We start from the raw sequence: 13127 nt of genomic DNA, 5'->3' as shown, positions 1-13127 counted from the left end.
AGGAGGAGGGGGAACATCTTGCGTGGTCACCACGCTGTGGGCCATGCTGCTGCCCTCGTCCTCTGAGACCGATGGTGTGTGTGTCATCAATAAAGCAAAGGATCAGTTATAAGAAACACCAGTTCTATCGGTCCCACCGCTGAGAGCCGGGTTCTCAGAGCAGGAGTCATTCTGAGTTTGGATCAGAACCACCGCTATGAACTCAGCTACATCTGCCCTTGAAAAGGAAACCTGTTTCTAGCTCTGTCCACTGACAGGACCTAGAGGCCATGACCCGCTGCCCCCCCACCCCGGGGAAGGGAGGGCTACCCTGCATCTCAGGGGCCAAGGGACACCCCTCCTCCTGGAGCCAGGGCCCACGCAGGGAGCCCGCGAGCCTCCGGGCATGACCCTCCCGTGGTGCCACGAGGCGTGAGGTTCCTGCCAGCTCTCGGCCCTTGAGGCCGTGACCCCCAGTGGGTCGCCCACTCCTCCCGGCCCGGCGCCTCACCTTTCTCTTCTGCACCCCACCTCCACGCACGCCCTGCAGCGGCGGGACCCGGAGGTTCGGCTCCCACTCAGTGTGCACCCCCTCCAGGGTGACCCTGGGCGTGCCACCTGCCTGCTGAGCCTCAGTTGCCTCATCTGACCACGCACAGACGGTTGGAGCTGGTGGCCACCAGTGCGGCTGCAGGTCACGGCGGCCGAGGCCAGGGCGGCCCTCCCTCTCCCCCCGCAGTGCCCTGCACACAGAGCCTCTCGCCACGGCAGAAGGTGAATAAAAACACTTTAATAAAACGGAGATGGCTTCACGGGATGTCTTTGCAAGACAAAATCAGGGGCCAGGAGCCCCGGGCCCCAGGCGGGCGGGGCCCCTTGCCCAGAGCACAGGGTGGGGGGGGCGAGGGTGGCGCCTAGTACTTGAGGAGCCAGCGCGGCTTGTGCTGGCTGAGCGATGTGAAGTAGGACCACCACCAGGGCTTGCCCCCGCTGGCCTCCGGCTGCCGCCGCGCCCCCAGGGGCTCCCCGCTGGGGCCGGCTCCTTCTAGTGGGTCCTGGAGGCTGGGGCTGCTTCTCCGCGGCCCCTGGAGGAACTTCTGGGTTCCGGCCGGCAGAGGCTGGAGAATGAAGTCCACACGGCCGGCCCTCTTCATCCGGGCGGGGATGGTGACTTTCTTGATGACCCTGGAGTAGCCGGGTGCTTGCGCGATGACGATGTGGGACCCTGGGGGCAGCAGTCTCCAGTAGTCGCCACCTGGGGCTTTGGACGAGTAGAATAAATGATTCCCAGAGCCGGGCTCGTGCTCAGCGTTGACCAACGGGTCATGGGAGTCAGAGGGGGGCTAGCCCGGGGCACAGCCACACCCCAAATCTATGCCTGCCTCTGCACGGCGTGGGCTGCCCCCCATCGCCTCGCTTTGTCCAACTCCAGCCACCCCTGAGGGCCCTGCTCAGGCACCACCTGCACCCCCCACCCCCAGCACACACGCTGGCTGCCCCTCCCCCCCTGGAGCCAGCGGCCACATCACCACGTGTCGTCAGAGCCGCCAAATCGGCTGTGACGTCCCCAAAGGCACCCGGAGCCCACGCCGGCCGGCCACCTATGCACAGGACACGAGCTCCAGGATGTGAACAGCTGGCTCACGGACTGCAGCCGGTGCCCCGTCATCTTTGAGAAGGTGGCTTCTGCCCAGCACAGTTACTTCCTGACGACTGTGGACACATGTCGACCACCACGGACAGCCAGGACCTGGGTGCACTGTGCCCCAGGCCAGATGCCGCAGAGACGTCGCCGAGGAGACCAGATCCCACCCTCTCCCAGTCCCCCGAGGAGCCTGGGGACACGGTGAGCGCTGGTGGACGCCGCGGCCACCACGGCCAGCACGGGAAGGAGCTCACCTGTGGTGACGTCGTGGCGGATCCCCTTGACGGAGACACGGGCGTTTCGGACCGGCTTGCCGAATTTGTCCACAACCATGCCTTTGATGCCCCGATGCACCTGGGACAAGGACGAGGGCACAGACGTGACGCAGGCAGCAGAGCCACCACGCGTCCTGCCGTCCCGAGCAAGCCACCCCCTCTCTGGGCCGCGGCTTCATCTGTGAAATGAGAGCGACCGGTGAGCCCATCGCTGGGGTCCCCCCTCTGGCAGTCGACCCCGTCCCGATTTGCAGGTGACCACGGTCCTGCTCGACGGCCTGGCTGATGACACCTCCCGGGCCATGAGCACTGAGCAGAAAACCCCTTCGCGGCCATGCCCACCAGATGTGCCTGGGGGCCCCACCGTCAAAACCAGCGTGGGTAGGGGCTGGGCTGCCTCTGAGCCAAGGTCCTGAAGGCACCCTGGGCCACCAGAGGACAGGGCAGGCCTTGGGGCCCTGGCGTCCGTGCTGGCTGTGACACCCCGTCTGGGAAGCGGGGTCACAGGCCTGCCCGGTGCTGCCGTGGAATGATGCAGGCACAGACAGCGCCAGGGCTGGGGTGCAGGCCTGCCCCCCGTGCGAGCATGCCCGCAGCTCCTGACCCCCCGTGTGTGAGCGTGCCACGGCCCCTCCCCCAGTGTGAGTGTGCCCACGCCCCTGCACACGCCCGGCGGTCAGGCTTGGCCGCTGCGTGTCCCAGAAGGAAAGCCCCCACCACGACTGCCTGATGCCGCTCGCATTTCTCATGAAAACAGCCAGGCCACCCCTGCTCTGTGGGGCTGGACTGGGGACCACGGGTCACGTCAGACGAGGCCAGGACGGCTGGGTGGGAGGGGACAGTCGGCGTGGTGAGGCCAGTCACCCGGGAGACTGCCACACCCCCCCCTCAGTGCTGCCTCAACACCCCGTCCGCTCCCTCACCGTGGCCCATTCCTCTCCTGCTCTGAGACTCGGCTCACTCTCCTCTTCCTCCAGGAAGCCCTCCCTGATGACTGGCCCATCAGAGGCCCCTCTGGGGTCCCACGGTCCTGGGCTTCCACCCTCCCAGCTCCCACTTCACCGTGGTATCGCCGCTGCCCTTTCCCCGCGAGCCTAGGGCAGAGGTCAGGCACACAGTAGGGCCTCCCTTCCCACCAGCTTGCACGGGGTTTCGCTCAGGCCTTGCTCTGGGGTTCAGGTGTCACCTTCCTGAACGAGGACACGCACTCGAGAGGCGGTGTGCACACGCCCCTCCCAGCTCCTGGAGATGGAGACGCCCACCCAAGGCCTGGTCAGGATCACTGTGAACGTGGCCTCAATGGCCCCGACAGACTCGATCCTTATCGGACGGCCAGGCTGGGCGCTCTGGGGGGTCGCCCCCGGGCTCCCCGCCTTCCACAGCACGGCACCGCTAGTAAATCTTCACATCCGAGACTTCACTAACAATATCCTCGACAGATCCCAGCTCCACTTAAGGCTCCTTAAAACTCATTTTCACCAGACAGCCGTAAAATGCAATGAGCGCCTCTGGCCTGGAGCCACCAGTGAATGATGACGCGCCCCCCGCAGCAAGAGGCCAGCGGCTCAGCCATGAGAGAAAAAGCCCCAACGCCAACATCGTGCGGTTATTGTCCTGACTTTTCTCCCGCTGCTGCAGCCGCTGACCAGAGGCTCTGCCCGGTCGCGCCTGGAGGAGGCTCCTGATCTGCGGTTCGGGCAGGCGGATCAGAATTCGAGCTCCGGGCAGTGCTGGGTGGAAATGGACAGGCCCGTCCGTCTCTGACCGTCTGTCTCCTCCTCTGGCTGCGTCACGGAGCGCCAGGAACGGGAGCCCGTGCACGGCCCAGGGAGCCTGCAGCACCCCTGCCAACCCCGGTACCGCGCCCTTCTGTCTATAAAATGGGGCGGCCGGCCGACTGCCCAGGACGGTGTCAGGGTTCGCCGCCACGTGTGCGGGGCACCGACTGTGGAGCGCTGTGCACTCACGACCCCGCACCGTCGCCCGCGGGCGAGGCTGTTCCTCCCAGACAGCCTGCTCCGCACCGCGGCTTCGTCCCGATACGCGGTTGGCGTGATTCTTAAAAGAGCCTGAAATCAAAAACAGCACAGGCTTCTACGAAACCACCGCCATGTCCCCTTGTGACTTCCTGCGTCCCTCTCACGCATGTTTCCCCATCCAGAACCCACAACACCCCTCAGCCGTGGGCCACGCTGGGAGGCCGAGGGGCAGGGCAGGGCGGGGACAGGCAGCAGCGCATCCGGCACCCACTCTCTGCTCAGTCACCACCCCCTGGGAGACGTGGGTCTCTAAGCCAGTGAGGGGTTACTCAGACACGGGCTCCGAGGCCCCCACTCGCCGCCCACCCCACTGTTTCTGGGCGCTCTCAGCCCTATGATGGCCGTGACCCCTCATCCAGTGGCCCCGCCCCTCCCCCACCAGCCATCACCCCATTCCCACTGCTACAGGGACCGTCACACACCACTCCCTCTGCCCGACCTCTCCTCGTCCCATCGCCCCCCCTACTCCTTCCTCCAAGACACCCCGGGGCCTTCGAGGCTGAGTCAGGTTCTCCCCGGGATAGCCCGGCCCCTGCACTCCCCTTTAAGTGCTGAGACCTGCTGTACCTGGGGCCCCAACATGTGGCTTGTAGGGACCTCAGTACCCCGAGGGCATGGCCTGTGGGAGGAGGAGTGGCCGGGGGGGCTTCAGATGGATGGAGAACGAATGGGTGGCCAACCAGGGAACGCGTGGGCCACGGCTGTGAGTGCACGGCGCTGGCCAGGGCCCTGAGCTGGCGGGGTCGCCTCGCCCAAGTCCGCCCCTCCCCCCAGCCCTGGCCGGGCCAGAGCAAGGCCCAAGCGAGGCCCAAGCTCACCATCTCCACGAAGGTCAAGAGCGGCTCCTTGTTGTGCTGCCACAGCGTGTAAAGGGCCTCCTCGGGCGGGAACTTGACGCAGCCCAGCTCCACCGTGATCTCGAAGCAGTTGCTGTGCAGGTAGTTGAAGTCCGACATGCCTGCGGCCGGGGGGAGGGGGGCTGAGCGCGTGCCACACCCACGCCCCCCACGTCGCAGCTGCCCGCCTGGCAGACGAGCCCCCCAGGGCACGCAGGTCCCGCAATGGGAGGACGGAGCTGCACGGCAAACCCGGGCGGTTTGGGGCCCCGGGGAGAGGCTTTACCTACCATCCGATGCGGCCCCTCGGCAGGTAAGGACTGAGCCACCTTCCAGCGAGAAGCTGGCAGCACGTGGCCGTCACACGTGTCCCCGGGGTCTGAACTACAGGCCCTCCCCTAGCCTGGACACCGCTGATGATAATGCCCATCTACCGGACGGTCTCATCGCCTCTGTCCCCAAGGAGGACACGGCCCAGCAGGCTGGACGGCCAGCCAGCGGGGTGCCAGAGGGAGGCCCTGAAGCAGCGGGCTGACGGCCGCCCCGCCCACTTCTCCCCGTCTGCCTCTGGGGCTTCTGTCCAGCAGAAGCTGCACCCCTGGGCCAGGCCCGCAGCCCTGGTGGGCGGCACTGTCAGGAGCAGCTGGGTGACCCTGTGCCCTTCGAAGTCAGCGCCCCCTGAGCCCCGCACTGACTTCACGCCCATGGTCCACAACGCATTGCAGTCCCGCCCCTCTGCCCCTCTGGCTCTGGCCGCTGGCCCCATGCTCTCCCTGGGCCATGGGGCTGTGGGGGACCCTGATGATGGGCAGTGGCTGAGACTCGGAGCCCCACCCTGGGAGTCGCGGAAGCCTCGAGCCTGGGTTCTGTGACGGAGACAAGTTGCTTTTACCCGTCACCCCCCACCCTGGAGAGGCCCCTGCGTGCCGTGCCGGGTGGGAAGTCCGCTGAGCAGAGGCGAACTGGCTTCAGAGCGGGAGCCGAGGGGGCCGCCCTCCCCCCACCTCTGTCCGCGCAGGATGACAGAGGTCAGGCCTGCGGCGTGAGCCCCAGCTCCGGGCCTGCAGTGTGGACCTGAGCAGCTCCTTCCCTCATCTGAGCCCCCGTTCCTCACCTGCCACAGGACACCAACAGCAAGTGCAAGTGTGGCAGGGGTGGCCCGGAGTGCGCGGCCCAGCCCAGAGGGGGCCCTCACGGCATAGGGTGCCACACGCACCCCTGCCCTGAGCCGTCTCCACCCAGCCGGCGTCAGCAAACGAAACTGAGGGGCGCCCAGGTTCAGGCGAGTTTCAGAGAAACGACGAATGAAGTTTTGGGGTAAGTATATCGCCTGCAGCATCTGGGACGTCCTCATATAGTGCTACGAAATTCTTCATTATTCCTCTGAAATTCAAACTTAACTGCGGGGCCTGTTCTCCATTAGGCAACCCTACGTCACCCCCAAAAGGCAAAAAGGAACTGGTCACAGGTGGAATCGCGACCCGGACGTGTTCACTAAACACGACAGACGTGGCCATGGAAGTCCCAGGTCCTGACCTCGCCACCTGCACACGCAAACCTCATCGAGACAGTCACCAGGACTAAAGCTGGCGGACGCCCCCAGTCCCCGTCCCTGAGCAGAAGTCTCCCCCCACCCGGGAAGTGTCTGCTGCTCTGCACTGTTCCAGAATCAAGGTCCGGACGGAGCTGCTGGAGGAGACGCCGAGCACGGCCCCCCACGCCCCCCACCCCCTCCGGCCCGGGCCGCACCTCCCGTGAAGCTGTACCAGTCGGCCCCGTTGATGATGCTGCCCGTCTTCAGGAAGTTGCCCCCACACCTGTTCTCCGACCTGTCCATCATCATGGGGTGGACGTCGGCATAGGCTCTGGCCAGCAACTTGAACATCTGGAAAGAAAACCCACAGAGGGGTTCCCCCAGGCCGAGACCGGAAGTCAGCGCTCTGCAGGAGGCCTTGCAGATGCTGGGGACAGTGGAGGGGCCGCCTGTCTGAGGGGCCTCGTAAGGGACACCTGCCATCCAGGGAGGAGAGGGGACGGTGTCCACACAGAGGGCACAGCACTTGCAAAGGCCCAGGGGGAGACGGCCGAGCTCGGAGCGCGTGTAGTCAGTACGCCGGGGACCTCGGAAGTCCTGCACCCCGGCTAGACTGTGGACTTCCTCTGGGAGGGGGCCACGCAGGGCGTGGCTTATAAAGCACTTCCTGACACTGCGGGGGGCGTGTGGTCAGGAGTCACCAGTGCAGGCCCCACCCTTGCCGGCCTCCCCTGCCCAGCGCTCCCGCCCCAGGCAGAGCCCTCCAGTCCCCTGTCAGGCAAGCCTCAGCCCTCCGTCCATCCCATGCAGAGCTGGTGGGCGGGGGAGTCAGGAACAGGGGCTGCTCCAGCCAGGGCGAGGTTCTCTCCTGGCTCTGAGGTTTGGGGGAAAGGTGGGCCCAGTTCCTCAGGGGTGAGAGTCCCACGAACACAAACCAAGCGCCCCAAATACAGCCCCTCAGTCACCAAGGTCGGCAGACCGGGGACGCCATGCTGCCAGAGGCCCCTGCCACCCAGGAGCCGTGGTCAGCCCCAGCCACCTGCAGCCAGGAGAGTCCGGGGGGTGGGGTGGGCAGGGACTTCGGGAGTGGGAACAGGCCCACCCAGGGGTGGGGGGCGACGGAGGCTCAGACACCCTGAAGTGCTGGCCGTCGCTCAGGGGGCTCTGTGGAAGTCTAGGGGGCGGCTTGGGACACCTGGCCAGCCCCACATCAGCTCTCCCGCCCCTGGCACCGCTCCTGGGACCCTGGTTTCCACAGAGGCCGTTCCTGGCTGAGGAGCTGAGGGTTATTGATCAGCGACTGGTGGCTGGTGGGGAAGACACTCAGGATCTGACTCCGCTGGGACTGGTTGAGGTGAACCCCACCCCGGGAACCCCTTCGCATATCTGCCTCTGAAATTAGAAATGCTCAGCCTGGCGCCCAAGGGCCCCTGCTGCCCAGGGGACACAGGCCTGGCCCAGCCCAGGGGGCCAAGGCCAGGGCCCTGGGGGAGACCACCCAGCCACCGCTGGGAGTACTCACTAGCTCTGGGCACACACGCTGGCACCCTGCGGGCCCCAGGCCTGTGCTGGCTGCAGGACTCAATGAGAAAGAGAGGGCCTCCCCAGGGCCCAGGTGACGAGGGGGCCAGAAATCCTACTGCAATCCCACTGCACCCCCACTTCAGGGAGCCAGACCCTACCCCACCCGCAAGGCCCACAGGAGAGGGACGTGGCTGGGAGCCTGGCGGGCACCATGCACGCTGCAGCACTGCCCTCTGCTGGCGTCTCCCGGAACCACCTTCCCTCGGACAGAACACCAGGTGGCTGGGTGAAAGGTCACTCAGTCAGGGCGCTGATGCCAGGTGGGGCCCGGCCAGAGGAGGGAGGGGCTGCTTCCAGCTGGGCCGGAGGGCTTCCTGGAGGAGGGGGCTGCGGAGCTGGGCCCAGAAGGCTCTTAATGGTTCCGAAACTCTCTGGGCTCAAAACAGGATTGAGGCCAGGCCAGCCCCGAGAGCACCACCTGCACCCCACCTCCCCCGCATCTGCAGAGCCCCCCACATTCCCCACACCCACCCCTCACCTTCTCATCGGGAGTGGGGGAGAACATCTTCTCCTCGTGGGGGTGCTGGGAGAAGTCGAAGGGGTAGGACACCACCAGGTCACCCCCGTGGAGGCTGGCGGACAGCACGAAGGGGGTGGTCCTCATCCACTTCATGATGGCCTTGGTCTCGGGGGCCACCTGCCCAGAACAGAGGAGGCGGCTTGAGGCCCGGGCACGCCCGCTGACCACCCCGGGCTGATGCCCGACTCGTAGGCCTCGTCCACCCAGCTTTCGCAAATGCCAGCCCTGGGGACATCGCTTCCTCCAGGCAGCCCCCCAGGCACCCGTCCCTGAGCACCTGCCAGGCTCTCGGCGGTTTCAATACCTGCTCCCTGAACACCACCAACACCTGGCAAGGAGTTATCCCCATTTCACGGGCAGGAAACTGAGGCTCAGAGGGTAAAGCTTCAACTGCCAGGCTCTGCTGTCCTGGGGGTCCGCACCTGAGGGTCCCCGAATGGCTGAGCCCCCGGGACGGACGCGTGACTGCGGGTGGGCGCGGCGGCGGCTCCTACCTTACCCCACCAATAGTGCTGGGGTATGGCGAGGTGGTCCGTGCGTGCACCGCGGGACGAGGCCAGGCGGTAGAACTCGGAGGTCAGGTCGGGGAAGTTGCGGTTCAGGTCCAGATTCTGGGCGTTCTGCCTTCCGCTCGTCCACCCGTTGTAGCCGGCACCCTGAAACCACGGGCCAGCCCGCCCGGGGTCAGCCGGCACCCCGAAACCACGGGCCAGCCCGCCCGGGGTCAGCCGGCACCCTGAAACCAGGCCAGCCCGCCCGGGGTCAGCCGGCACCCTGAAACCACAGGCCAGCACCCCCGGGGTCAGCCGGCACCCTGAAACCACGGGCCAGCCCGCCCGGGGTCAGCCGGCACCCTGAAACCACGGGCCAGCCCGCCCGGGGTCAGATGCTCCGGAGGGCGCCACGGGCCGGGCGGAGCCGAGGTGGGCGTGGAGGCGCCTCTGGCTTTACGAGATGGACTTGGGAGCCCGTTTGCCTTTGACCTTCTCTGCCCTCTCACCGGCCCCTCTCGCCCGGCCCCCTCGCTGGCCCTCCACCTGCAGGGCCTGGCGCTGGCTGCTCCCCTTGCCTGGAGCGCCCCCTCAACCCTAATACGCTGCTCGCTCCCCACCCCCTGCAGGTCAGCGCCCCGACCCCAGCTGGCTCACTCTCTGTACCGTTTTCACTACCCTTTTTCTCCATAGTGCACGTCACAGAATCATCAGTGTCTGTCTTGCTCTGTCCAACCAGGACTCGCCAAGGTTGATACTTGCTGACTCCCGGTCCCCCAGAACGGGGTGCGGGGGAGGTGACGCACAGACCCTTCCCAAACGCTAGCGACCGGGGGCGGCAGAGGCAGCAGCCCTGTCGCTGTGGCCTGGGGCGCTCACCTCCGCGGCTGCCACCTCGTAGCCGTCCGGGTTCATGGAGGGCAGCAGGTGGATGCGGGTGGAGTTGAGCAGGCGCTGGATGCGGGGGCTGCCCAGCAGGTACTCGGTGCACAGGTACTGGGCCAGGTAGATGAGCATCTCCCGGCCCGCCACCTCGTTGCCGTGGATGTTGCCGATGAGCTTCACCTCGGGCTCCACTGGGGGGAGACGCGGCGACCTGGGGGTCACCTCGGAGCCCCGGCTCCCCACAGCCTTGAGGGCCCACGGGCGGGGGAGGGGGCGGATGTTCTGAGACCTGTTCAAACTGGTCTGGACCCCATCAGTGAGGTCTCACCGATGTCGTCACCTCTGCGCTACTCCTGTGTTATGTTTAGCCACAACCAGGAGCATGATGGGCAAGGGATTGATCGATAATAATACATGGTAGTGGCAGCCTGTGCAAACTTGACGGCTACTCTTCACGTTTGTAATATATGTGAGAATATCCACCGCTGCTTAGATTGGAATGCAGTTGGCCCTTGGATAAAAGGGAGGGAGGGAGGATAGATGGATGGGCGGGTGGACCATCGGGCTGGTGGGTGGATGGCCAGGTGGGGTGGGCGGGAATTGGATGGCTGGAGGGCTGGCTGGCTGGCTGAAGAGGTAGTGGATGGGTGAGTGGATGGATAAATGGGTTATGTGAAAAACAGACCGGGAGCCTGGCAGCCTTCCCCGTTGTGTACCTAGGGCAAGTCACCTCTCCTCTCTGAGTCTCACAGTCCCACATCTGGAAAGTGGTGTCCCCTCCCTGGCTGTGCTTGGTCCAAGGACTTGCCGGCACCATGTTCCCCAAACACTGAGGCCTTTGATGAGGATCCCAGACCCCGGCTTTCTGGCCCCAGGCCCACGGGCCCAGACCCCATCCCGGAAGCTGGCTCCCAGGCCAGGCCTCTCCTGAGCGTGACAGCAGTGGCGGCTTACTCAGCTCGTGCTGGCCAGGGCGGCCCGAGAACTCGATGACCAGCAGCTCCCTGCCGTCGAAGCTGCGCCCGATGCTGTAGGTCTTGGCGATGTGCGCGCAGCGGGCTGCCGTCCGCTTGAGCACGCGCACCATCTGGGCGTAGGAGTGGTGCGTGAAGTGAAGGAAAGTTGGCGGCAGGCCCGAGGGCGGCGCCTCCTCTGCGTCCAGGCCCCCTGGGGGAGACGCGGGCCCCGGGGTCAGGCTCAGGCCTGCCGCCGCCCACCCACCGATGGCTGCTGCCTGCCCACGCCGGCCTCCCCTGTGACCGCCTGGGACCCTGCTGGCTCCGGTGCCCTCGGCCCCCACCCCACCACACAGCGGCAACTGGGGGGCCGGGGCCCATGGGGTCCCCTGTGATGGCTCCCCACCCACTGTGTCTGTTTTAAAGTAAAAATCCCTCTACAATACTTAGTATCGACAGCTGATAATGGCACCCAACAGATGTACAAAGCGACGCAGTTCCTAACGTGCTTATGAATTAAAGCGATACGTAGCTACTTCGGAAATTTTATAAAGTACTGAACAGCAGAGCATGAAGTAAAAGACGGGCCTACAGAGCCCTCAACCAAAGCAAAGCCGCCTGCGGGCACCTGTTCCCGGGCAGGTCTCCATCCGCCCGTTACTCAGCGTCCAGGCGGGAACAGGGTCAGCGGCCCCAGTCAGGCAAGAGCAGCTCTGGGAGGCTCCGCTGCCTGCCTTCCCACCGCCCAGGACGCCGAGGGCGGGCTGCCGTCTCCACGTTCCCACGGGATAGTGAGCATGGGGGGGAGGTTGGGGGTAGGAAGCTTCACCCACACTTTCAAAAGCTTCCTTAGGAGAAACTCCTGGACCCCCAGGTCTGGGGGACAGATGTTTTCCAGCGCGATCCACGGCCAGCTGGCCCTCCTGCCCCAGTGGACGGCCCTGGTCACCCCCCGCCCAGCCTGCTCCCTGGGGTCTCTGCACGGACCCCTGCAGGCGGGTCCTGGAGGGACCGTAGCAGTTAATGCTTTTCCCAAGTGTCTCACTTGCCCTGTGGTTTTGTTTCTGCTCAAAATGGTTTTCGAGGAGGAAGCTAGCAGACGGACCCAGCAATTTGGTGGCGGAGTTGCCCAAAATAATCTCTTTCAAGCCAAGTCCACGGGCTTTCCCAGGGGTGGCGGCCTTGGCCCGCGGAGAGTGTGGCTTCTCTCTTCTGCGTCCCTGCCCTGCCCTGCCCGTTTCCTGCCTCTGCACATGAAGACGGCTCCCGTCTGCCTACGCGGTGCTGCCCGCGGACCCCCTGCAGCCACACGGCGGCCGTGGGGGAGACGGAACCTCCACCCCAGAGCCAGCCCCAGGCTCTCAGCCCCATACACAGCCAGCAAAAGCAGCAGAACCGGAACCCTGGGCTCACCAGAGGCCAGCCCAGATGCACCTCTGTGCCCCCCCATCTCGGTGTCCCAGCATGAGCCCTGCACACGGGAAGTGCTCGCTAGCGGTTTGGTGGGTCATTCCATCCTCCGCCAGCTGTGCTGGGCAGGCGCTGATGACCCCGCTGCTGCCACTGCCTCCCCAGAGTCCACACTCTGTCCTCTGTGCCATGGGGTGGCGCTCGGCACCAGATCATGCAAACTTCACCACTAGCTTTGCGATGTAGGGACATGGGAGGCCAGAAGCAGACGTCCTACAGTGTCCCGTGTCCCACGCGGGCCACACATGGCTATTTGCATTTACGCTTAAGTTCATTAAAGTTGGATAAAGTCAAAGCTTAGATCCTCGGTCACACCAGCCACATTCCAAGCACCTGGTGGCCACGTGTCACTAGTGGCGGCTGTCTGGGACGGCCGGAGAGAGCATTCGCCATGGCAGAAAGTTCGTTAGCCAGGCGGCCATGGGTGGCGCTGTGGCCACTCTCCAGCTTTCCTCCCTGCCCGCTTCGGACGGCAGGCGCGGGGTAAAGGCACGGAGAGGCACGCGGCACGGCTGGCCGCTGTGCTGGGCTTTTGCTATCCCGCCTCGCCGCCCGCAGCACCACCACCGAGCAGCCCTCCAGGACTGCCTCCCACACGTCCTGAGATGAGCGGCTCACCGCCACCCAGGGCTGCCCCCTCCACCTCCCCTGGTCTGTCCACACGTGCGGAGCCAAAGCCTGTCTCTCTGCAGCCCCCACGCAGCCGCTGTGAGCCCACGGGGCCCACGGACCTTACGACCCCCCACTTTGACGGGTCTGACTGCCAGCCGGTAGCCCATGTGTGACCTTTCAGGGCTGGCCGTAAGCTTTGCCTGCCCGGCCTCGTGGAGGTCATGCCCTCCCCACACCAGACTGGGCAGGAGGGCTGGTGCGTGGCAGCTCTCCAGGATGGGGGCGGGGGCGCGGGGCTGGG

General features: G+C 65.5%; 1 protein-coding gene across 1 annotated transcript in view; it reads right to left on the bottom strand.

The window, feature by feature from the left end:
* Positions 1 to 749: 749 nt before the first annotated feature.
* Positions 750 to 13127, bottom strand: part of CPZ (carboxypeptidase Z) — a gene marked incomplete at its 5' end in the record, with an annotated part of 16820 nt that continues 4442 nt past the window's right edge. Inside the window, 8 exons of the mRNA XM_015594853.1 lie at positions 750 to 1240; positions 1879 to 1978; positions 4757 to 4896; positions 6524 to 6659; positions 8371 to 8529; positions 8907 to 9068; positions 9783 to 9979; positions 10743 to 10955. Of these exons, the coding sequence (XP_015450339.1) occupies positions 894 to 1240; positions 1879 to 1978; positions 4757 to 4896; positions 6524 to 6659; positions 8371 to 8529; positions 8907 to 9068; positions 9783 to 9979; positions 10743 to 10955 (1454 nt within the window). The remainder of the gene's footprint in view (positions 1241 to 1878; positions 1979 to 4756; positions 4897 to 6523; positions 6660 to 8370; positions 8530 to 8906; positions 9069 to 9782; positions 9980 to 10742; positions 10956 to 13127) is intronic.

The sequence above is a fragment of the Pteropus alecto genome, unplaced genomic scaffold, assembly GCF_000325575.1.
Source record: "Pteropus alecto unplaced genomic scaffold, ASM32557v1 scaffold5, whole genome shotgun sequence".
Classification (NCBI taxonomy): domain Eukaryota; kingdom Metazoa; phylum Chordata; class Mammalia; order Chiroptera; family Pteropodidae; genus Pteropus; species Pteropus alecto.
This window is presented reverse-complemented; position numbering and strand designations above follow the sequence as displayed.